This window comes from Sphaeramia orbicularis, chromosome 12 (genome assembly GCF_902148855.1).
Source record: "Sphaeramia orbicularis chromosome 12, fSphaOr1.1, whole genome shotgun sequence".
Classification (NCBI taxonomy): domain Eukaryota; kingdom Metazoa; phylum Chordata; class Actinopteri; order Kurtiformes; family Apogonidae; genus Sphaeramia; species Sphaeramia orbicularis.
Window position 1 is genome coordinate 21,665,453 of NC_043968.1, and position 26,491 is coordinate 21,691,943.

Here is a 26,491-nt window from a genome sequence, read left to right on the forward strand (position 1 = left end):
AGTTATGAGCATTTACGAGTCCATTGTAAACTAAAAAGTAAGAGATTGTTCAGATATGAATATGAAAATGGTCTTACAGCATTACTGGAGTGACTTTCTCACACCAAAACTACAATAGTTTTAATTTCTTAAGACTAAAACGTGTTGATTTCTTGTAACTGGCAGAGTAAATAGCACATACTGCATTTGGTAAATACAAAGCCTTAAAATGAAGACAAAGCTATCTTTTTTCAGTCAAAGGGCAGGAGCTCAGGATGAAGACCTGGTTGACCTTTAGCTCATCTGATAAGACAGTAGCAGCTCCAACATCACACTCAGCTGCTCTGGTGTCGTTCAGTTACTGTTGGTCTGCTGTGCTTCATTCCACCAAGCTCAGCACTGCAGTTAAACATCCTGCATGTTAGGGGAATTCCACCTCACTTTTTTTAAAGAGGGAAAAAAAAAAAAAAAAAAAAAAAAGACTGTTGCACATTGTTTTGGAATCGCGAGTTTTGCAGGACTGGGAGTTTCCCCTCTCCTGGTAACCACGTTTGCTCGAAAATCTTTCTCCACATTAAAGAGTTATAAGAGTATTAAATATCCTGTCTCATACAATATTCAACACTTTATGTCTTCATCCTCGAATCCATCTGCCTTAGTGCTGTGGTTCATCCCTGGGTCACAAGAAAGTCACAGTCTACAGCCACGAGACTTTAGGACAGGACAAACCAGGTCATTTCTCACTTAAGGCTATTATTTGACTTTTTTTTTTTTTTTTTTTAAATACTTTTTGGTTTCTTGCCATGAGTAAGATTGACAACACTCTCATTTCAGTTTGTTCAGGGGGAATCAACACCTATAAACCTTATCATTTGTGTCTAATGTTTAATTAACACTTGATGTATGTTACTCTAAAAATGACAGGTTTATGTTTATTTCATGGTTGGACAGTGTTTGTGGTGTCTTTCAAGATGTTAATTGCCACATTTAAAGCTGTTTAAAGGTAAACAACTGACTTATTTCAACCCAATTTAAATAAATAAACTTCAGGACTGAGACACAATGTATAGATGTTTTATGGGATTATACTATCTTTTAGTAGCAGTTTGTATTTGTGCTGTCACAACTGTGGAGCACCAAAAGGGAAGGGTTTGATTTGCATGTGCTTGTGTGCTTACATGACCTTTGTGTTGGAGTCAGTTTGGTGCTGAGAGCCATTTGTTGACTCCATTTGTAAGCTAACAACCATCTCAGCTGCCTCTGTCCAACACGTATACTGACTTCTATGTGAAGCTGTTAGCGTCTCTCTTGTGCTTCTTTCTGCAGCAACAACCCTGCAACATTATCGTTAGCTTACAAATAGAGTAATGCAATATTAGCAAAGCACGGAGCACAAAACAGACTCCAACACAAACTACACTTAAGCACATGCAAATATCAACATCCTGAACTTTAAATGTACATTTCATGGAACAAAAAGAATGGAAAGTGCATTGTAATGGTGTCACCAGTTCAAAGATGGGAAAGTTGATAAGTTTATTAAATTAGGTTTGGCAGGTTGGTGTAGGAACAAAAACAAAGCTCAACTTTTCTTAGAAGCATTGTGATCTCCAAAACATGCAGGGTTGGACCCCACGAAATAATTAAAACTAAATGGAACCAAATTTCATGTAGAGAAACTTCAGTGTTCAGCTTGAGTTCAGTGTTGTGAGGAAAAGGCTGCTCAGCACAACCACAGACTTTATTTCATTATCGCTTTTAAATACAATGTTTTCATAACTGAACCAATAAAAAAAGAAATAAATAAAATGTAGCTCTGAAGTGGGGTGAGCTGGGACTCCAAAGGAGACATGGACCTGGGCTATGGAAACTGAATGTACAGGAAAAGCAAAACTACTTCATGCAGAAATTCAACTTAAACTGATTTGATGTGAAATTAAACTGAATGTGTTTCTGTACAATCCATTTTGGATTAACTGTTATGTAAGACCTAAAAAAAAAAAATCAAATCTCTACTTTTACTCTTTGAGCGTTTGTTTATGAAGTCATCTTACAAAGTTGTCTTACATATTGGGAGGAGGAAGGCGATTAAAATACTGTAATATTTGCACCAAAAATTAAAGTGTTTAGCTTTAAAAGCAAAACCAAAAGAAAAACTGAAGAGCATAAGCAATGCTGAATGTGGAGAAAACAGTCTTATGCATCAGCCTCAAAGAGCCTACTGCTCAGAGGACCTGAACTCACTCAGTAAACACAAGTCTTATGTGAGCACAAAAAAACTATGCCACCTCTCAAAACAGAGTCTTATCCAAACTCTATCCATTGTCTAAATAAAAAGACAAAAATATATAAATGCTCCAAAATCATGAAGGTCATCCACAACATGCTCTGCATTTAGCTGTGGATGACCGACAGGCTTCCACTCACACACGTGTGAACATGTGGGAAAGCATTAGCGCGTGTTGAACTACATGGTTGGATTTTGCTACTCTTGGATTTGCATGTGAGGATCCAGAGAAAGGGAAAACTGTTGGGTCAAACTTTTGGGATTTTGGTCTGTCATGTGCGTAGCTTTCCTCCATGTGCGTCAAGGCTTCGCAGGCTGGATGGACAGCAGACTACCAAACTTGAAGTGTTGGATCACAGGGAATTTCTCCAGACACTGAAAAAAAAATGAGGGGAAAGGAGGGAGTGACATGAGAAAATACGTCAGCACACTTCAAAAAAGGTTGCTGTCATATAGTCCAACGGTGTTTGTGTCTTCTAATAGCAGACAGACAGTGTACAGGGGGTTTATCTGACCTTGTGTTGTCCTAAAATAACTGCCTGCCCAGTTAAACAAGAGCTCTGAGACTGAATGAAACAGTAAACTTGGAGGCCACAAAACCAAAGCAATGATATGAAAGAGTCCAATAATCTACATTCTTAGAGGAGGGTGATGGGTGAGAATTCTTAGTGGGTTTGTCACAGTGAGCCACATCTTTCTCCTGAATAGTAATGTTAATATAAAAGTATGGATTAGTACATTTTAACATGTGCACGATCTGTTAAATAAGGAGCCACTTTGAGTATACGCTTTACCGTTAACACTTTGATTCTCAACGTGGTCAAAATGGCTGCGGATCAGCCCAGAGAACGGCCTTTGTGTGTTCAGACATGGATCTAGTTTTGGGGAGCAGGGCTGAGTGGGTGGGTGGGGGCTGCAGTGGGGGTTGGGAGGCTGTACCGGGGACCACATTGGAATTGAACTCTGGTGCTCAGACTGTCTGTGCGTTGACCCTATCAGTCATGATCATCTGGGCAGAACTGGGGTGGAAAAACCCACCGCAGAGAACCTGACTTATTTAATCAAATAAAGTTGGTTTGAATCACTAATGGAAGATGTCGCTAATAGTTTGTTTTACCATGTGGGTGTATTAAAAAATAAAACGCTGCTAATACAATAAAAAATGTAGACGTAACATCGTCAACTAGCTGAAAACAACATCAGAAATGATGAAATGCCCCCTAACACAATCCACATTTTGTTTAATCTTCTGTGCTCTGGATCTTGAATGGCCACACCTGGTTCTTATATGCTGAAGCCCTTTTTCTGTATAAATTACAGACATTTTACATTACTGTTGACCACCGCATACAGCTGTCTTTGAAGGTGGTATTCTTTCTGGTATATTTCTTAATATTATTGTGTTCATAAAAGGTCCAAACCTACATTCTATTCCATGTTTTTATAGACTGATATATTGTATACAGCTCCATTTTACTGAAAACTACTGATGTGAAAGTCAAAATGTAACTAATAATGATAATAATAATAATAATATATTTCCTGTGTATCTCTTTTGGGAAATTTGTAATTATCGATGACTTAACCCAGAATTTCTGGATATGCATATTTTAATGCATCTTCAGCAGCTACAGGAGCTGTTCAGGAGAACAAAAAGTAATTTTGGTCAATAAATAATTAGTGGTGCATAATTAAGGAATGTGATGGAATCATAAAGCAGACAGTGGGCCCATCCTGATGATGGGTAAAGTCATGTGAAAAAGAAAATAAACCCTCTTTTAATTCTATGACTTTAGTTATCAGGACACCATATTAAAAAATGATCCCATCCTTACAGGTTCTGAAATAATCTAAATCCAACCTCAACAGTGAAACAATAACCAATAGTTTGCACCGTGTCAGTATTTATGTCACAAAAATGAAGCTAAAGCTGAGAATAAGGGTGTGAAACACCAAGAACCATGGTTCAGTAACTTGTAGAACCACCTTTAGCAGCAACAATGTCAAGCAATTTCTGCATGAGTAGATTAAAAAAAAAGTTAGAATCAGAGCATCAGTAAGACTAAAAAGCTTTGACTTTCTATGTGGAAGTAGGCGTGAAGGCCAACATATTGCTGTGTGGACCAGCCACAAAAATGCAAAATGACAACTTGGATCACTGATAGTAACTTGAGTGATGACTTCAAAGTACAACAGAAGTTAAGAGCAACTTTTATTAAGATCTTTTTTTTAAAAAACCATGGAATATTGTCTGTGTTCATGAATATGTCTGAAATGACTCGTCCAAAACATATTAATATTTTAATTTGTGGTTTAAAATAGTTTCATTGATGGTTTTGTTACACAAAAGTGAGGAGAGTTTACGCTTAGTTCACTGTGGCACAACACAAATTAGACACGCTGTTGAAATGACACGTTCTCTCTTTACTTTACAACACACTGTAGTTTATTTCAACTCAGTCCTACATACGCTGCTGCTGATCCACAGCTGACAACAGTCCCAGATAAATAAATAAGTTCCCTTTCTTTGAGTAAAGTTTGCTAAAAAACACTATGGGCAGCCGTTTTAAGAAATGACTAAATATTTTATTCACATATGAACCATGTTTAAAGATCTTGATCCTCAGTTCGAACTAATGGACAAAGATAGTGTAAGGAAACCAAACTACAGATGAATGAATGGTTTTTTTTTCAGTAAATTTAAGCTTAAGTATAAGTAAAATGTAGAACTATGCCAACCTTACTTTGGGTTTACTACCTGTGAGGCAGACCAGTTTCTATTTACTTTCCTCCAGTATGTAAATTATCTACCAAACTGGCTTGTGTATGACAACAACAAAAACAGCAGACATCTCAAGTCAGGTTCAAGTCTGTGCACGTAGATTTTCTTCACACTGCACTGAACTCAATAACTACCTGGAACAAACACATACACTTCACAGTAAGTTAATAGTGTAAAAAATTACATATCAGTCTGTAAACCGGTCATTTTTCACTTTATTTTTTCATTCCTCAAAATATTTCCAATTTTTTTCTTGTTTCTTCTGTTTTTAATAAACTCCCTTTGCTTTTACAGTTTCATTAGGAAACTTTATAGAAAAAGCTACACAAACCATGTCTGTTTAATGGACAAAACATCCAGTTGTGTTTATTCGAGCCAAGCTAACAGTGACAGCCCTCTGCTATTATCTTCCTGCATGTATATCAGTCAGGTTAACTTTTAAAAACAGGCAACGAAGCCCCAGAATCGGCTCCACTAACGGATAGAAAATGGTGGATTCTTCTCCTTCTTGGTCTCGAAGAGCTCTCTGCCTGAACCCTGTGTGGGGCCAGGAAAAGGGAGAGAGGAATGCGAGTCTGCTGATGGTTGCTCCAGGCTTGGAGGAAGGTCGGGACAGAGGGAGGGGAGGATTTAATGAAGGGAACGGCAGAGGAGGGAGAGGGGGGAGGGAGAGGCAGACAGCTTGGCCCCTCAGCTCTTTGGGAAGACTCACAGGCTGCTCTGGAAAACACAGGATGTGGGCATGCAGGCGGGGAGAACGGACTTAGACATCCCCCCAACCCCACCCCCAACCGCCCGCCCACACACACACACACACACACACACACACACACACACACACACACACACACACACACACACACAATTCCATTCTCTCCATTCCTCCCTTAACCCTTTCCTGCCTCGGAAACCAGTCAGTCAAGATGTTTTGCTCTTAAGAAGCTCGGTTACAGTTGGCTTTCTGCAGTAACCTGATTTCTTAAATTTCATGTAAACCCCTTTTGTAAATCAGTGTGAATGACTGAGAAAAATCCACTTCATACAGCTGACTTCGGCTGGAAAAAGCTGGTTTCTAGGCTATGCCAAACTCTTAACTTATTCTTTTTTATATGTGGTTTACAAACCTGTCAGACAGGGCAGGTATCTGTGAGAGCAATGTTGAGGGATGAAAGGAACCATTACACATATCCATAACCCATTGTAATTAAAACTGAAAGTGAAATAAAGCTCAAGTACAGTCTGTCCAAAGGCTCGCGCTGAGAGAAAAAGGAGAAAAAAAAACAAAACTTCTTGCTGCAGCTTCACAAATAGGTTAATCAAGTCTTACAATATTAAGATTAGTCTTTTTTAGTCAGGTAAAAAAACTTTGTTCTACTTAATATAAACATGCGCATTTTATTTTTAAATGAAATTAATAAATTAGGTCAGATTTTTTTTCACACACACACCCTGTCTTCAACACTAACACTTCAGCACAGCTCAGTGTGGAAACCAAGCTCCACTTGGTTTGTCTTAAACTCAGACTGTCAAGGTCTCATCTTCTGAACACATTTTAACAAACACAGACAGTTGCGCTCTTTGACCAGATGAACCTGGGACGTGTAGTTGGAACATAAACCCAGGTGTAAAGTAGACTCTTCTTCAGACATACTAGTACTCAGTGGTTCAGAAACTATGGAGGTAGAATATACAGCATAAACCTCAAGAAAGCATTCTTTGTGTGTACCGTTTATTTAATGGAATAAGATACTTTGTTACAAATACTAAGATAGATAGGGCATTAGGTTCACTATAAGCAAAAGTTTAAGACACTTTAAATTCCCTTTAACAACTCATTCACAGGAACTTTCCTAGTGGTAAAAGTTTCTCCAGCATATTGAGATTCACATTTCCACAGCAGGGACAAACTGTGCCATGAGAAGATTATCCATGTTAGATCCATGACGTTAAAAAGCTGATGTGGAAAAACTGTGTTTAAGATTATCCAGTTCCATTTTTTTTTCATTCATCATAAATATATATGGTTTCTGACCCTTTGCACCCATGGTACGACCTGCATTGATCAGGTTTTTAAGGCTGGGGCACCGGACCTGTGAAATGCTGTCTGCACCTTGGAGGTGGATTCTTTCAGAGGCAGCTAAAGACGTATGTGTTTACATGGACATTAATGGACTAATGTATGTATATATAATGATGACCTCAAATTTCACAACCCAAAGATGTTCATTTTGCTTTGATAGAAGAGATAATAGAAAAAAAACAGAAAATATTCACATTCAAAGCGGTTCCATGATGTATTGATATACTAACATCTCAACAGTAGGGGGAAGTTGTGTATCCCAACACACTTACAGTTACCAAAATCACCAACAAATCAATGATATTGTTCCACAGACTGTGGCTGAAGCTCATTGTTTACACACAGCTGTATTATAGTATCAGATCCCTTTTATTTTATTTTTTTTTTACTAAAACTCATATCCAGTCATTTTGTGTCTTATATTTTCCACATAGGTTACTACATTAGCTGATCGTTTACATTATAGCTCTGTTAACGTAACTCTAGTGTTAGACAGCCGCAGTAAAAAACAAATCACCTCCATTTTTTGTACGGTTTGTGCTGTCAGTAGCTGTACCAAAGATCTTAGAATCGTCCAACCAAAGTCAGAACTCTCACAGTTTAGTCTGAACCATGGACCAACAAACGGTGAACTTGGCAAAGATAATATCATATAATACCCTTACCCCTTCAAATTCACTTGTGTAGAAGAAACGCTGCCATTTCAGCATCAAACTCCATTCTTTGTATTTAGAGCTGTGTCCAGTGGTGAAAACAACAGTGCTTCTAGATTTTTAACACTTTGTCATGTTCTTTGTATCTAAAAGTTGTGTCTTATTGGTTCTCATCCCATCTTGTTACTTTCTGATACTTTGGTCAAAGGTCCTGTGGAGTTAATTTACCTCACCATTGAAGACAAGCAGAGTGACTCACTACTCCCTCTAGTGTCGCATAAATCCACTGGACTGTGGGTATGAATATATTCACTTCATGTTCCTATAATCTAATTCACTGACAGCTTTACTATAACTTCAGGACTCTTCATTCTTAACCCTGTAATGATCATTTTAATATTTGAAAGTAGAAATGCAAAATATAGTCCCTTTAAGAAAATGAAAATTTTCATTAAAAAAAATTACACTAATCTATCGATCACTTATTGAAATATTTGCTGAAGAATTTAATAGTTGAAAAACAATCAAATAATTGTTGCAGTAGTAGTATTTATTGTGTAACTTTGATTTGTCTTGTATTGCTTGTGTTTCTCTGGTTTCCTGCATTGGGTTTGAGGTAAAATAGAGCGACTGTAGCTGCTCAAGATGCATTTGTATTTTCATCTTCACAGTAACAACCCTTAAGAATGTGTGAGTATGTGAGGAGTTCAGATTTCCTCCAGATTAAATGCTGGTAATGTGCGGTCTGGTTAGCGGCTTAGAGTTAAAGCTTTGACAAAACCTAATCATACAGTTGGTTAACCATCAGCAGTAATATTTAAACTGATGTTATAAATCTTGGTTTATAATATAAAAGCTGGTATTTATTAATAATAAAGACAGAGAATACAGCAGACGTACCTCAGCCTTGTACATTCTAATCAGGCCCTGATTGACTTTGGACCAAGTAGGAACTGCACTGATGTTCCACAGCTGGTTGGAGTGTTCAGCAAACGGACCCGTCTTCATCTATTGAACGGAGAAACACAAGATGACACAGATGAGACAAGAATGAGTGTGACACACACCTGCTGTATTATCCAACTAAAGCTATACGACTAGAGTTAATGACAAAGGTACAAGTCTCCACTAGAAGGATGGTGATTAGGGGAATCTAGATTACTCACTGGTCAGAGGGATGAAAATTAAACCTTCACATATTAAGCTGGGTACACACATAAGGATTTTCTAAATCTAAAGAGATTTTTTCATCTGTTACAGACCCCACACATGAAGATAAAAAAATCAGGCATTGAACAGTTTTCATCGTACTGTGTGTGGTGTGCTCCAATAATCTCAACACAGCACACCACACACACAATGATTCTGTCCCACCAACAATCTAGAATCTCGTCCTCCAAGCCAGAAATCTTGTGTGATCAAACGTGATCTAACAAAAATGAAGAAGAAGAAACACAGCAACAACCAGAAAACACAACATGCAACATGTCGTTTTGGTTGTGGTACGACTTGGCAGAGACATTGAATAGGCATTCTCGGGCTTCCCACAGTTCCATGAGCTGGTCCTCCATTTGTGAGGTCCACTGAACTTTATGTTTCAGGTTGGCCATGCTTGTTTTTATTTATGCCTGCTTCATTGTTCGTCAGTCAGCTCACTTCTTGATTGGCTACATTCTGTTCCACATCACAATTCACAGAGTCATGACTTGGGAGTCGCTGCCTTTCCCCACACATGAAGATTTTTGATTGCAAATATTGAACAAGTTTAATATTTACGATTGTTGGCCCCGACCCGTTTTGGAGCTAATTATCAGGACAAATTCACTCTTAACACACCTCAGACCACAGGATAATCTTATAGGATAAATTTATAAGAAATAAGATAATCTGGTGTTTGCCATCCTTGGTTGGGAAGGGGAAAAATCGGGACAAAAACAGCCCAATTATCTTTATGTGTGTACCCTGCTTCAGTATTGCCAGAATCTGTGGTTAGGGTATAAAAAAAAACATCCCCTGCCGCCTGTTCATCAATGAAGACACCAAACACTGTTTAAGGGCAACACTGCTTCAGGATCCAGAGCCTTACACTGAACCCCAGAGAGTTTCAGAGCAGCCACCAGACATGGGAATGTGAAAAATGCAGCTCCGTCTTCAGCTGTTGGTAACCAAGGCTGTTTTCAAATGGTGGATGGGGATCCTTTTGGGATTGAACAATTGAAGGAGGAGCACATTTTCTACATAATGGGGATTACATGGGAGAAATGGTGTAAGATATAAAGTCTGACATGGATTCAAAAGTAAATGTGCATCAGAGTGTGTCGGGTATAGTTGAGACTATTCGAGGTGTGATGATATAAAGTATGCAATTCTGCTTGGCAATGTCAGTTCTGTACAGAACAGGCCTCAGTGTAAAAAGTTCTTCAGCTTTCAGTACTTGTTACATTTGTTTAAGTAATATGGAAGTCCTGTGATAAGCATGTCCAAGGTGTACCCCTTTGACTGCTGGTAGGTAGATGAGATAGGTTCTAACACCCCCGTGACCCTCTCAAGGATCAAGCATCTTGGAAAATGAATGAGTAATCTGGATTATGAAGGTAACTCACATCGAGATAAGACTTATAAAACAGATGAATGTGTACAGCCCCGAACCCCAGTGAAGATGAAGAGGTTCATCAATCTGTGCAAAAACTGTGTCTACAAATTGTGGAACAATTGAAATGTAAAATTGTGAAGCCTTTGAATATCCCATCATTTTCAGTACATAATATAATTAAAAGACTGTGAGAATCTGGAGAAATCTTAGTGCACGAGGGACAAGATCAAAAATCAATAGTAGATACCTGTGCTTTGGGCCCTCAGGTGGCACTGTATTAAAACCAGACATGACTCATGTACATTTCCAGAAATCACTGTCTGTGGACACAGTTCGCTGTTTACATCTGCAAATGCAGGCTGAAGCTTTACCATCAAGGAGACATATATATTCTGTAGGTTTATCTTTTTTTTTTTTTTTTTTTTTATAAATGGAGGTCAGTCAAATATCTTTAGGTTTTAAACTGATAGTTGAAACAAGGAGCTGAAAATGTGAAAAAAAACAGTGAGTAAAACTGACTTAAAAATTATGTGAAATAGTAACTGCTTTTTAAGAGCTCATATGGGAGTTGCGGTACTTTTATTAAATTTTTCCCCCATTGACATTGAAATGACTTTCCATAAATGGCACTTAAAGGCCTTTACTTAGCTGGGGTTCTACATTGTTAGGTACATTAACATTATCATTAACATTAGCCACGATACGTTATCACTTATTGAGTTGTTCTGTTAGTATAGTGATTCTCAATGTCACGTCATCATGGGCCTCCACCCCTTTCCATCCCCCCAAAATATTTGCGATGGCCATTGACAGCAGTGCTGGTATTTCTAATCATGCCCAATATACATACTTTTATTTTATTTCATGTTCAAATGAAAAAAGTTTGTTCTGATATAGATACTTGTACATTATGATGAATAACAGTGACTAACCACAGTGACCATTTGTGCTCAAGCACCCCCTCTCACCCTTCAAGTTCTAAACGCCCCCTCGATGTTGTCCTAACGCCCCCGTTGAGAAACACTGTGGTAGTATGTAGTATTGAAAGAATAGACATGTTGTTCTAATCTATTAACACCTTTAGAGTCTGTGGGTTTACATTAGTGGAGTAGTATACAGGCAAGTAATGAATGAATATTCGATATTATAAAAGGGAAGTGTGTCTCGGGCATCACATAAAATTCGGAAGGAGCTGACTGCTGCAGTTTGTCATACTTATGTATTTTTGGTCAAGGAAAAGACTACAGAAAACGGCAAGTTGATAGGACCAATATTTTGGGAGATACTTGTAATTTTGGAATACAGTGGTCTCCCAGTGGCCAATCACGTTGCTATGCCCAGAATCATAGAATCATTATTGAAGTGGGTTATCTTGCAACAGATAAACAATAAGGTCACATTGCCATGGTGTCAGATTCATGTGCAGAAACAGACATGCCAGATGAGAGGTTATTCAACTGAAAATGCCAGTGGAATTTACCAAGAAAGTAAAGAAATGAACTGTATCAGAGGTTCTAGAACCTGTGGTTCCCCACGGGTCAATGCGCTAGTTTATTATGAAGCTCTTAGAATTGTTAATTGCTGTTCTACACAGTTGCAACACTTAAAGAAATATAATCTGCCTCTTAACAAGAAAATGATTAATAAAAATCTGGTAGTTGTTTTAGTAACCCATAAATAATGATAATAAAACAGGAAGCCGACTGTGAGTTTGGCAAACACTAAAAGAACAACCACATCATCAGATTTAGAAAGCAGGTAACACAGTTGTGATAAAAACAAATGTATGAATTTATGAATGTATGAATGGAGACTATAGACTGTTTTCCCACCATTTTCTCCCAGGAGGCTGAGGAACCCAAACCCAGACCCTGGGGCATCAATCTAACAACCCCCTCCTTTCTTTTTCCAGCCCCAATAACACACACACACACACACACACACACCCTCACACACACACACACAGCTCCAGACACTTTCCAGGGCCTCGCATGAGAACACATGGGGGAAGGGCATGGAAGAGGGAGGAAAGGGGGGTGGAGACAGCCCATATTCCCTGGAGGACGGAGTGATTCACAGCAGCATGTGGGGAAGGAAGTGACTCATGTTTAGGACGATGCGCACACACAAGCGCTGTGTGTGAATTAAAAAAAAAGATCTGGAGTTAGAAGTATCCCCATGTGTGTGAGGAAGATGAGAATGCTTGGGTGTATGTATGGAGTTCAACATTTTTAGAGGTCTGAAATGAGAAGCACAACACTATTTTTAATTTTTTTAAACTGAAAAAGTTTTGGGGTAAAATACTGACCGACTGACTGACTACTGTTGCTATAGTTACCTTGAGTTACACAGGGGCAAAGTGGTGATATATCGTGATACATTTCTGAAGTAGCATCAGCTGAAACCATAGAAAGTGTCACAAGATGCTGCTTTTTTTAAGCTTATTTACAAAAATAAAGGTTGAAGTAGAAAGTATGTGAAAGAAAGTGATTTCAATAACACTGCAGCAATAAGGCTAAAAGTTAAAGGGGTCATATTTTACTTTTTAAAATGGAATTATGCATTTTAATACATTTCCCTGTGGTCTACATAAACTGTAAATGCTATGTTTGGGTCTGAATTCTTCATTAATTCAACTCCACAGGTCCATCTTCAACCCTATTTCTGAGTAATGACTCTAAAAAGGTTGTTTTGAGCACTGGCCCTTTAAATGCAAATGAGCCACTTCACACCCCACCCCCTTCAGGTTGTTGGCCGTGCTGCTCTGTTCCATTTCTCTGTACTCTGAGAAATGCTCATCGGAAGTCTTGACCTTGTATGTGCAAATGTCATGACGCAACTAGTTATAGACTCAACAAATTACACAGGAATTAAAACAGGTTGTAGAAATCCACTCGATTTTTGCCAAAAAGGAATATAAAGATAGCTTTGCAGCACTTGGAGGGTTCAAATTCAAACTTTTTGAACTATTAGGGTCCAAATACACAAATAAATGTACCAAAGATAATAAAAGTGGGTTTAGCAAAATATGACCCCTTTAAGAACATGATGAAAATGAACTAAAATGTAAAAATGTAAGCAAATATATCAGGTTGGATTGATCTGTAAATGTATCTGAAAATTACATGAAAAAATAACGAACACCAAGGACATAGGAATGTGATGAAACTGCCTGCTACATAGCCTATAAACAGAAGATTTAGGTTACTATCAAGAAAAACATTGGTCACAACTGCATAAACTCAATGTTATTACAACCAGTTGTCTCATTCTTATTTTTCACGGGGCTCATCATCTACAATCTGTGTTGTTTCTCCAGTAAAGACACCAGGAGATGGTCTGAAGTCCTTTTCAACTGCCATGACTTCACAACAGAAACACAGCGCATTGCCCAGATGCAGTCATTAACAGACTTAGAACTTGTTGCAATGCTCTCTATAAAATCAAGCTTGGATACATGACTACGATACACGATGACGTCCCTAACCATTATTTACACTAACTGTATTTAAATACTTAATTTAAGTTTAACTTTTAGAGTAGAAAGTAGTTTTATTTCTCAGGCTGATCGGGGCTTTAGGACACATGGTGCACCATTTGGATTTTGCCACCAAACACAAGGGCTGCTAAAATGTCATACATTAAAACACCTCCACCAAACATATGGAAAATATATACTGCAAAAACTGCTCCGGAGAGGTGAAAAAGTTGTTGCATTGAGGCATTTTTGGTAGTATTTACTATTCAACCAATAGACACATTATGGTAAATGCTGATTCCAGTCCTGCTCCTACTCATCTTTAACTCACAGCCACCTCTTTATATTGTTTTATATCTGGGAAATTGGTTCCACCTGTGTTTCCAATGACTTTCTATCCTAAATAAAGTACCTCTACAATTCACATAATACAGATGAAAACACTTTGTATCAAGAAACAACATACAGCTATCACACTGCAAACATGTATAGTCAAACAAGTGACTAGTAACAAGTGACAGACATCCTTAAAGCCAACGCTGCCTGATCATATCCTCTAAAGCAGGGGTTCCCAAAGTGGGGTACACATACTCCCAGGGGTACTTGGAAGAAGCCCAGGGGGTACTTGAAATTTATTTGGAAAAATACATTAAATAAGTCATCATGTACCGAATACAAAATAAATAATGAAAATTAATGCTGAAATGTCAAACAATAAATATATTATATAATAGTTTTTTTTTTGGTCAATCATCTTGTTTAAGCTTTGGTAACATTTTAAGAACATTTCTATTTTATATTGTTCAAAATTAGTTTGTTTGAGTAGCTAAGTATTATTTTTTGATGAAAGGTTCATTTATTGATTAATGACCAATTTATGTATTTTTCTTATCAATGAAAAAGGGCACTTTTCAGTTTATATTTTGCACATAAAATGTACTTTTTTTTTTTTAATATTACAGTTAAATATATGTTGTTCGTTTACAAAGTTTTGAAAATATAAACAGACACCTTTGGCACAGGAACAAATTTTGCCTTTTTTTTTTTTCCAATCAAAAATGCTACAGCAAGAGTTAGGGGTACTTGGCTGAAAAAGTATATTTCAGGGGTACTCCACTGTAAAAAGTTTGAGAACCACTGGGCTAAAGGCATCTAGTAATGTGACTATGATGCTAAATATTAAAACTTGTATCTACTGGGATCCTATTATCTTGTATTGACCATGAATCCTGCTCAACAGCCTAATTAAAGGAGTTTTTCCACCATGTTGAAACACTGAAATATAGTACCTCTAAAACAGATTACAGATAAAATAATAGAAATTTCAATTGGAGCACACGCACAAAATAATAGGACACGGAAAGAACACAAAGCAAGTGAAGACAAGGCCTTATTTGACACAACATCAGCATCCTTTCATGACCAGGAGGAGGAGTAAAGAGGGAAGGAGGTGGTGTGTCTGACTACGAAGGAGGAAAGGGATGTAGATGCTAAACCAACGCCCTCCTCTACTTCCCTCCCCTCCTTTTCCTCCAAAAACAAAGCGAACAGTTCCTGCTCTGGCACTCTCCCAACAGAAAGCTCCCATCTGCCTTCCCTCTGTCTTCCTTTTCCTGGACAAAACCTCATTCAGCTGTGCCCCGTTTTTTTTTTTTTTAGCTAGATCAGTAAATATGAGCACAATGTCTTCATAACTACACATCGTATTTGATATAAATATTGAATACATTTCTTACAAGCAGTATATATTTAAACATACAGTAGGTTTAGCTCTGTAGTGTTCTACATATGAAAGGTTTACATTTCCTAAATCTATATTAAAAACTACTTAGCACTTTATTAAACCAGTTTGTGTTTAGTCTCACACTTTGACAGTAAGTTCATTATATGGAAATAAGTCCATTTGGGTAAAAAAAAAACAAAAAAAACTTTAAATAGTGTGCTTTTAATAGACATATTGCAATGTACAAGTACGCTATATGGACAAAAGTATTGAGACACAATGAATTCAGTAGTTTCTTTTCTTGGTTAATTTTGTTTAATTTGTTATCTTTGCTTCCAACATGCCTCAGAGATAGTTTTTACCTAATTTATCTTAACACTGATTTTTCTACCATAACTAACAATCTACATTCTTCACATCTCACTTAGCAAGAAAAATCTCTGATTAAACTTTAAGGAAATAATTGACGTTTATATCTCAAATCTGCATGAACAGGACATCTAAGGAGCTGTAGCCACAATGTGTCCTAATATTTTTGTCCTTATAGTTTTATAAACATTAATTTCCTATTATTTCCTATTATTTTCCTATTTTATTTTATTTTTCCTTCACGTGCCCCCCCATGCTCGAAAAAATTTGTGGGACGGGGGGGACGTACTTCTACTAGTAACACAACAAACCTGTATGTGGAGAGTGTGGTGGGTTATACAGCTCTGTAGATAAAGCTGTGAGAAAGTGAAAGTGAAAGTGAAAGTGAGCTCCCCTAACCTTATCATTGAGTACCTGCTGCCCCCTGAAAACAAAAATTTGTGATGGGGGGGGGGGGGGCAACGACAACGACTATGTGCCGGACGCCCACCCCCCCATGTGCTCACGCCCCCACCCCCACAAGATGTTTGTGCCCCCTGGTTGAGAACCACTGGTCCACACCAAAGCTTTTGAAAATACAGACATGCGACGAACTGATGACAATACCCTGTGGCGAGGGCCAAGAGTAAAAACACAACACTCTGACACTGTATGTAAACTCAACTTTTCACTTGTGTGGCTATTTTCATCAAACATACTGTAAATGCTTTCTCATTTGCTCCCTCAAAACACTTTTGAATTCTGAGCCATGCATTTATGTCTCAAAAATTATGTCAACAACTTAGTTTCACTAAAATAGAGTTGAACAATATGAAGTCAGTTTACTTTAAAAAAAAACAAAAAAAAACAGCTTCAATGTTTCTACTTATTCATGTGACATTTTCATCCGTGTGTAGTCAGCTGGGATATTTTAAAAGTGAAATTGGTAAATAAATTATACAGATCCAAATAGTCCTTGAAAGTATTTTTTAAATCCATTTAATACAATTCTGTGTAACCATACTCAGAGGTACAGACTCCTGTTGTGGTTTTTAAACAGTGTGTATGTTGACCCACCTCGTTTATGAACTTAATGCACTCTAAGAACATGTAGTCCTGGTGATGCTCATTCACCACCCTCTCATCGATAAAGTGCCGAGGTTCCAATGTTGGATGATCTGAGGAGTTAAAACAAGGTGTAAGTTTATACACTCACCACCAGGTGTCCCCACTGACCTTTCCATTAACATCATCACTGGAGGCATATGGAGAAGATGAACTTCAAGTTAAAATGAAGAAAGATTTTCTGATTTCCGAAACAATCACACCCACTTCTTTTCACTGTTCTGGTGCCTCGGCAGCCCCACAGAAACACCCATCTCTGTCATGTTCATGCCATGTTTTATTTTTTAAACTGCTTTGGTTCAATTCTTACCTATGAACTGGGAGCTCCCCCATATAAATGGCAGAAACTGGAAGTCGTCCAGTCCCCACACACCTTGGCTGCCAGCTGGCTCCATTCTGTATGTCCTCTGAAGCTTTCGCATCACGTGGAGATACCTGAAACGAAAAAAAGAAGCATACATTCACATGAAAGAGGGCATTTTTTCCCAGCAAACCAAGACCAGAATAAGAGGATGACAAATGAAGTAAATTAAATGCATGAAAAGGAATGCAAAGCTCCAACATTATTTTCATATTAAAAAAATTCCCTAAATAGTCCTGATTTCTGTTGGTCAGCACTGCATTTGGTGAGCTAGTACTGAGCAAAGAGAATAAAGAGGTGCAACATGGGCATGTACAAGAGTTCAACTACACAGCCAGTTTATCGGTTTTATAAGTTTTATCTTATTTTTGTGTTGCTTTGCAACAGTAGACCTTTCACCATTACTCACTCTTCTGTTAATACTATACCATGTGTCACACATGTTTAATAGTACAGATACTAGAAAACATGTGGACAGTCTATTCAAAGCCCCCAGTACACAGAACTGCACCACAAATCAGTTTTAACAAACTCTGAAGTTAAAACTGAACTATGGGTTGACCAGCTCTGAGATACTATCAGTTCCAGTGTGTGTGTGTGTTGTGTGTGTTGTGTGTGTGTGTTGTGTGTGTGTGTGTGTGTGTGGGGGGGGGGGGTTAAGAAAAACACAGAACTGAGCCTGAATTTAAATAAAGAAAAACATATATGATTATGTATATTATACCACTAATATTTTTTGTACAAGTCATTAATTTCATCCCAATGGCTAGTAGCTTTATTTTGTTGTATTATATTTCTAACACATTTATAACCTGGCAAAATCAAAATGTCAGTGACAGTAACCAAAAATACAAGGATATTTTGACCCTTTGACCAACAACGATAACTGCATACAGTCTGACACTATGGAGCTCAGTAATCTGCTGTTAAGTATAATAGAAATTAAAATTGAGCAAAATGGCAAATCATGTGTAGCAAACATTTGTTATGACTTGACACATGAGAAAGAAGTGAAGGAGATTACTATTCAAAGATCAGAGTTTGAAAGCTTCACCCACAATATAAAAGTTCACTGCATTGCCTCTATGAGTGGTGAACCCACATTGTCATCCTTCAGTATAAATGACAGACTCAATATTTACATTTACATTACTTCAAATCAGTTTCAGGGTATGTATCTCTCTCATGACGTGGTCAACAAACTCAGAGTTTTTACTAAACTGCTCTAGAATAGACCCACAGACAGATGAGAACATCAGCACAGACCTATGTAACCATGTGGGCACCAAGGGGTGGGAATTGAACTTCAATACGTCAACGGCATTGACCAAATTACTGAGATACGACTGAATAATGAAGTAATCCCGGTGCTGAAAAATCAACTAAACTAAAGATCTGTACTCTTATGTGTACTATAATTTCCTTTTTATAAAGGTGGAAAAGCTGTGTCAGAAATGGCGTTTTTTGGTACTGTAACTGAAGCCAAGGTATTAACGACAAAAATATTTTAGCAGCACTCAGCTCTAATGAAGCCCACCTGTTAAAAACTTTAAAAACGATTGCCAGCTGATCGTCCACCCGAAGAGCTCCGACCTTACACAGACAGCAAAGGAACGCAGCAAAAGCAGCTTCATGACCTGAGAAGACAAACAGAAATATCTTCATTGACACTCAATATTTAGTGATGATATTCAAAGTTAAAACATCAACAGGTGTAGTCTTTCACTTTGCCTGATCACATTTTATCATTCTTATTATCGCCTTACAACCTACTGACTCAAGCTTACTTCATACACTCAGGAAAGGACATACACAGTGTTATTGCACCTCCTGGTGGCCAAACACTATATTGTTCACACTACTGCCTCAAAAAGAAGGAACCAATGCTATGGTACTGCATTCATAAGAAGAAATCAGAAAAGTTGGGATTATATATCAAATATAATACGAATTTTAACAGATGACAGTGTCCAATCGCTTCCTCTATGTTATAGTCTTTGGTATATTTTAGCTTAGTTTATTTTGTATTTATTTAATAAAGATAATCACAGATTAAAAAAGAAAAAAATACACTGCAGGGAGAAAATGAAAACCCAGTAGATTTGAAGCCCTTGCCTAAATACTACTAAAATTTCACAATTAGAGCATGTGTTTTGTGTATGTCTGTGAACTGGATACAGGTTTACAGACCTGTAATGAGGTTTGAACCACAGTAATAATACATGTCACTATCAGCAAAACAAATAAAACATGGACACAATGACAAAACAGATTTTAAATGTCATTTGGTTATAATTAATAGAGGCTTTTGGGCTGTAAATCTTAATCTCCTGAGACCCAGGAAATGTCAGCAAAGTACTAGCTTTTTTAATTAAGTGCCTATATTGGAAACATCATGATGCAACATTTTTTCAAGTGCAGTTTTTAAAATTTGTATGGAATGTCCTTTGTGGTGGGCAGTTTTCTTTTCTTTTTTTTGTATAAATTTGTGAAACTCTTGTCCACAAATGTGGACAGAAAACCCATTAGCTGGGTCTTAGGAGGTTAAACTATGCAAGAATATTCTCTTTACTTTAATATGTCTTGTGAGTAAAAATGCATATTTGTTGTCAATAAATCTATCAAAGAATCTAGAATTTCTTTTAGGCAATAGTACAAAAAACAAAGCAAAACAAAAAAAACCCTAATATTTCTATCCAAATTTTGTGAAGAGTACTAGGAAATGTATTCATCCAAAATATATTATATGACAGGTATATGTAAAAAAATCACATGATAATTGAGAGTGCATTATATTTCTAACAGAATGTGTGACACAAGTAATATTTGCTTTGTGTTGCCCATTTTCTGTTTATTTTGCATCAAGTCAAACCTGATGTGAGAGTATGTCATATGCAAATGATAAGCAATTCTACATTTTAAACCTCAAGTTACTGTGATGACAAGAGTCAACAATCAACCAAGACAAGTCAAGTCATTGTTCAAGTCAAGCAATTGGCAGGTCACATTAAAATAAACTCAGAGACAAATATTGCAGGCTTAGTCCACTACATTTGTCTGTCAGCTTTTGTATATATTTACTAATCAGATTACAGGTTTTTATCCCCTTCCCTTTCAAACCTTGCATCTGCAAATGTACTGACTTTGAATGTTAGTGATAAACTGAAGGATGAGGGGTTCATTGATTGCATTTAAAATTCTCCTTCTTGCTAAGCTGAATACACTCTGAAAAATCCTCTTTAATTCACAAAACTCAAAATTGGCCTGTTTTTCTGAGCTCATAAAAAGTTGACTTTATAGAGATCTGTGGTTTTTACCAAACACATAATGATCTTAGAGAGTGCAACACAAGTCTGTAGACTAAACTACCAACAGTGTACAACAGATCAAATGAGCCCAACATTAAACATGTACAGCAGTAAAATGAGTCCATACGTCTTCCACGTAACCTAGTACTACACTTATATTGGCATGTATCTAAATAAGTCTATATTTTTCATTCCTTCTTGGTCTTTTATTTTGATCAGGGATAATAATACCTCTGTAATAGCTATCATACCTGTCTGAACCTTTTAACCCCAAATTTAATCACTAGTCATTCAAAGCGATCTCTCCCATGATTAAAATCACCACCTTTTCTGCCCATTTGTGGCTTCTTGTGTATGTCTAAGAGTTGGTCAAACACTGAACAACATGGGCACAGACTTATTTTATAATCACAGTTTAGCTAACTTATGGTAGAAAGTTACAAACTTTTCCTACATGCACATGAATCTCCAGTCTGTTATGAACGTATAAAGATGGGTGCCGTGATGGTCACTAATCTTTGAATTGCAGACCGTATTGACAAAATGCTGAACATGAGCCTTGAATCCAAATTTGATTTTATTTGCAGTCCTCTCCATAACAGCGGCACCCTGCCAGTCATGTTTCAAATATAAAACATGAACTCTTTGATCATCTGTCTGGTCATCCGCCTTAAAATGAACTCAACTTTAGTCAGGTGATTACCAAAACAAAGTCAACTTTTATCAGTAATGTTCATGCAAGTCTCAGGTCCTACTTGATTGAATGAATGAAAAGTGAAAATCCGCGAATGAAACCCTGTGACTTCAGTCCCAAACATCTGTGTCAAGCCATACTTTCCTTGGTTTGAGCCTTGTAGAATGTTTTTCCTCCTACATTGCAATAATTCAACTTATAGACACTGTGAAACACTTGCAGTGCAGTCGTCCCCATTGAGAAGGAAACTATCTTCTTCCTGAGGTCCAGGCTTATTTCTTTACTATTCAGGATGTTGAAATAACTTATCTCTTTGTCTCAGTTAAGCTTTAAGGTGCCACTGGTGTCCATTTAGTACTGATTAATGGAGCTAATCAAGACAGATGTGGTTCAGATGTAGCTTGAAAGCTAAAAAAAAAAAAAATTGAATTTACAATGTTTCCTGATTTTAACATTAATAATACATAAATATACTTCTGTGTTCCTGAGTTTTTGAACAACACTGTTGACAGAAGAATGAGACACACAAGGCCATGTTTACCTGTTCCATAGTCTATCCTGGTTGAGTTCCCAACAGACTCTTTCAGGTAAACAGCTATCTCTGGAGCTGCTGCCTGTCTGTCTGCAGGGAGCACAGCTGCCACCAAAGCTTCTGCTTCCTACACACACCAACACAACCTGTGAGCTGTGAGTTTTCTGCATTAGTGTGGGAGGTTCATGGTTATATACACTGGTGTATGACTGTGTGTGCGCTAACCTGGTCTAGTTTGGCATACCACGTTCTGTAGGCCTTATTACCAAAGCGTGAGGGCTGGTCAACAGGAGGAGTCTCATTAATCCACCGGTCCAGAGTCCCCAACAGATCTAGTAACTTCTCCACTGTCTGTCACACAAGAGAGAACAGTGCACCAAATTATGTTTATGATCTTAAAGCTCCTTATCAGATATAATAAATCATTTTGATCATTACCAACAGAGATAATGGCCACAATGTGCATTTGGCTATTGTCTTACAAAAACATAGACTGATGCAAATTCAAGTGCACATTCCTAGTGAATCATTGCAACATGAACACAGACTTCCTATTGTTTAACATGTTATCATTGTGACTAAAGACAAAATGCTGTACAAACTCTGGACTTCGGCCCACTGCACAAACATGGGACACTGTTTACTGTTTGATAGGTGATGAACTGAATGAATTCTCAAACTGTAGTCCTTTAGATTGTCACACTGTCACTGGTGCTTGAGATAACACACTCATCAAAATGCAGCTTCATGCACTTCTAGCCTTTCACTGCACAAAAAAAACCAGACCTCTCATTTGTTTAATCAGATCCATCTGGCAACACATTAGAGGTACGGATGCAGAAATGTCATAAAGCAATGTAACCAACATAAAACTGGAGCTGGAATCAAAAGCATGCAAATACATTTTCCTGGTGGATTACACTGTAATGCGTGTTTATTTCTACGGTTTACCAGTGATCTTGCAAAGAAATGAAAGTACTACCTGTGCCATGATGTCTGATAAATCTTGAAAAACCCCTGATTTGGTGCCTGTTTTAAATATGAATGACTGCCTAGTCTCTTTGCTCTTAAGTGATCAAATGTGTTTTAAGTCATCTACTGATCTCTGTTACAAGTGACACTATGTTATGGTTAATAGGAAAACATGAGGAGAAAACTCACTGTTTCATGTTGAAAAAGTCATGTGATAGAATAAACATAAAGACAGATCTGAAAACACCTCAGCTAGGGGATCAGCTATAGTGACAATCAACTTGTTCACCAGTTATGATGAAAAAAAAAAAAATTTTGTCATCATCTCAGTATGGATCTATATTAAAAAATGCTGCATAAGACTACCTGAACTGTGATGAATGGGAAAAAAATCATTTGCATTTGCATTTCACAGCTTTTGGCCAATCAGATGAAGCCCCTCTAAGATACAGATATTTTCTTTGTTTTCACTCTAGCTGTAAGTATTGCTTCCAAAAAAATAATTGTTTATAATCTAAAGATTTTGTTTAGTGTGAAGAAACACAGCTCAGAGTACTATGATACAACTTACCTCAGATACTTTATATTCACATGTGAGTTTCTTTCCCTTCAGAGCCTCATTCAATGTCAGAATGAAGCCCATGTAGTCAGCATACGCCTTTAAGACAGAGAGAAAAATAATTCTTGAAAAGCAGCAGATTTTATTATTTATTTATTTACCTTCATTTAACCACAAAGTCCCATTGAGATTAGAAATCTCTTTTGATAGAGAGACCTGGCCAAGGTAGCAGCCATACAGTCAAAAGTATATAAAACACATAGGCTTACATGATACACAATGAACAATACAGATTCCTGTATTTATTCATTTAATATACCCTTACAGAGGTGTGATTTGACAAGTCAGTATATCACAGTCTCTGCTGCTAGGATTGTTTTTTTATAATTTGTCTCATATAAATCCTCCATCTTTAGTTGAGTGCAACACCGAATGCCTTCGACACAAAACTACTGAAAACCTAAGGGTGGTGGAGGCTGAAAAACCTACTTGAGACCGCTTCCACTTGCCCATGTCAGGCACCATGCTGATCTCTTTCTTAGGCACCATAAAGGTGAAGTTGGCTGTTACTTCAGGTGTGGCATCCTCAGGAGTAGATCCTGGAACAGCATACATTAAGATTTTAGAAACTGTTAATTGATAACATATCATGCAGTTGTGTAGAATCTTTATTCTTCACAAGAAACTTCAATATACACTGACCAGCCGTATCATTCTGACCACTGCAGGACAAAGTGCTATTAATTTTGATTATTTCATTACAGTGGGACCTGTCAGTGGGTTGGATATATTGGGCAACAAGTGAACATTTAATCCTTGAAGCTGATGTGTTAGAAACAGCAAAATAGGTCAAAACAGAATGTGAGCAACTTTGACAAGGGAGAATTTGTGATGATCAAATCACTGGATCAGAGCATCTCCAGATCTTGATGTTTATTTCCAGTGTAAAGTGGTTAATACGTACCAAAAGAATCTAAAGAACAACCAGATCTCAACCAATCAGGCATCTATGGGAGCAGGACACTATTACCACCTGTCTAACATATGCTGTAGGTTCCCCTTTTTCCACAAAAGTAGCTCTGACCCGAGGCCTAGACTCCACCAGACCTCTGAATGTGTGTTGTGGTATCTGGACCAAGACGTTGGCAGCAGACCCCTGAAGTCCTGGTGGTAGAGAGATGGGCCTCCATGGATCAGATTTAGTTGTCCAACACCTCCCACAGATGATCAATGAGCTGTCCTTCCTTAGTCGGTACTAACCAGGAACACCCAACAAGACCTCCAAATGTGGATACGCTCTGACCCAGTCATCACCATTATAATACGGACCTTGGCAAAGTCACTTATGTTGTTTATTTTTCTGCTTCCAACACATCAGCTTCAAGGATTAAATGCTCACCCGGTGAATGAATAATTAAATAATCAATATTATTTCCACATCTGCTGTCAGTGGTCAGAATGTTATGGCTGATCAGTGTATTGTAGCTAAATATAAATCTAATCCATTGGTTTTGTCTACCTGTCTATAGTTTTATTCTTCTTACTCTTATTCCTGTCTAGGCTCCAATATCCTTATACTAAAGTTAAAAGGCTCCTAAATATAAGCCTGAGGTAGACAGATTACCTATCCCCCCCCACAACTGAAACCTTATATTGTTGCGGTATCCCTGCAGTAGAAACATTCATGTCTGATCTGTAACTTGATGAGTACTTTTCAACACACTTAGTCCTCATGAGGTTCTTGTCTCAAAGGAATAATGCACAACTGCACAGCGTTCCAAACAAATTAATTTTGCGCAATATGACCATCTGTCAGGTAGAAAAACGAACAGTTCGGAAATACATTAATGCAATTTCACATACAGTGCTAACTAAACAACACTTAGAACACCAGATGGGATTTACAAATGTGTATCGAGCCCAAATGGCAACTTGTGAATGTACATGGACAGCGGCGACATTTCTGATGCGTTTATTCAGCAGATATTAACTACGGGACTTTGTCAAATACCTCTTGTGTCAGTGTAGGGTCTTTTCTATAGCTGTTAGCTTTTAAGACGTTACGGCAAAAACCCTGGAAAACTTGCCAATGATGAACCAAAACATTCAGATGTGCTACTTTACCTGACTGATGTTCTGTTTCCGCCATGGTGGGCTGACAGTCTTCTTCGTTGGTGCCAGTGGCTTTGAGGCAGGCTTTAATAACATTGCCACCAACAGGCCAGTACAGGAATTACATCTGAATTATGCCAGGTTCTGCCTATGGGAGGTTTCAATTGTTGAATAGGAAAATTCTACTATCACTACCTTGTTTCTCATTCTGGGGCCTTCACATTCTATTATGTATCTGCTAAACCTACAAATGAAATAATATATGTGATAATGAAATAAGTGACAAAAGATCCCAAACCAGAAACCATCCATAGCTTTTGTGTCAATTGTATTAAAATGGACACATGAAATTCAGAGGCAGCAAAACAAACAATCTGTATGTAAGTTTGTATGTATTTAATGTTACTGCAACACAATACGTACTATTTATAGTTTTGACTGCTATAAATGTAGCATCCAGGCTGCAAGGACATGAACTACAATCATATGGATTTGGTCATATGGTTGAAATATACAGAAGAGGATTAGGGCCACTGGAAAAAAAATAAAAATTAAGGTCCAACCAATATATATTTTTTAAAATTATCATTACTATTCTGACAAAAAAGTCAGAATTCTGAGATTAAAAAAAGCCAGAATTCTGTGGAAAGAAGTCAGAATTCTGAGATTAAAGTCAAAGTCAGAATTTTGAGGAAAAATGTCAGCATTCTGAGATTAAAGTCAGAATTCTGACTTTTTCCTCAGAATTCTGAATTCTTTTTTCTGACATTCAGGGAGAGTGTTATTTTTGCTTTCTGGCATGCAGGAGGAGTACAGCAGGCTGACATAATGATGGATTTAGGTGACTTTTTACATATCCAAAGGGTTCCAGCGGAAGCCATTTCAATAATAGATGCGCAAAAGGA

At 37.5% G+C, this 26,491-nt stretch overlaps 1 protein-coding gene across 1 annotated transcript; it reads right to left on the reverse strand.

Annotated features, from left to right (window-relative positions):
- Positions 1 to 1,490: 1,490 nt before the first annotated feature.
- Positions 1,491 to 25,730, reverse strand: ptpa (protein phosphatase 2 phosphatase activator). The gene is made up of 10 exons (XM_030150413.1): positions 25,599 to 25,730; positions 23,964 to 24,073; positions 23,487 to 23,573; positions 22,169 to 22,294; positions 21,953 to 22,070; positions 18,947 to 19,046; positions 17,359 to 17,483; positions 17,001 to 17,101; positions 8,682 to 8,789; positions 1,491 to 2,641 (listed from the first exon to the last, which is right to left on the reverse strand). Exons 1-10 carry the CDS (start codon positions 25,621 to 25,623, stop codon positions 2,567 to 2,569), a joined length of 975 nt encoding a protein of 324 aa, XP_030006273.1. The 5' UTR covers positions 25,624 to 25,730; the 3' UTR covers positions 1,491 to 2,566.
- Between the last annotated feature and the right edge of the window lie 761 nt (positions 25,731 to 26,491).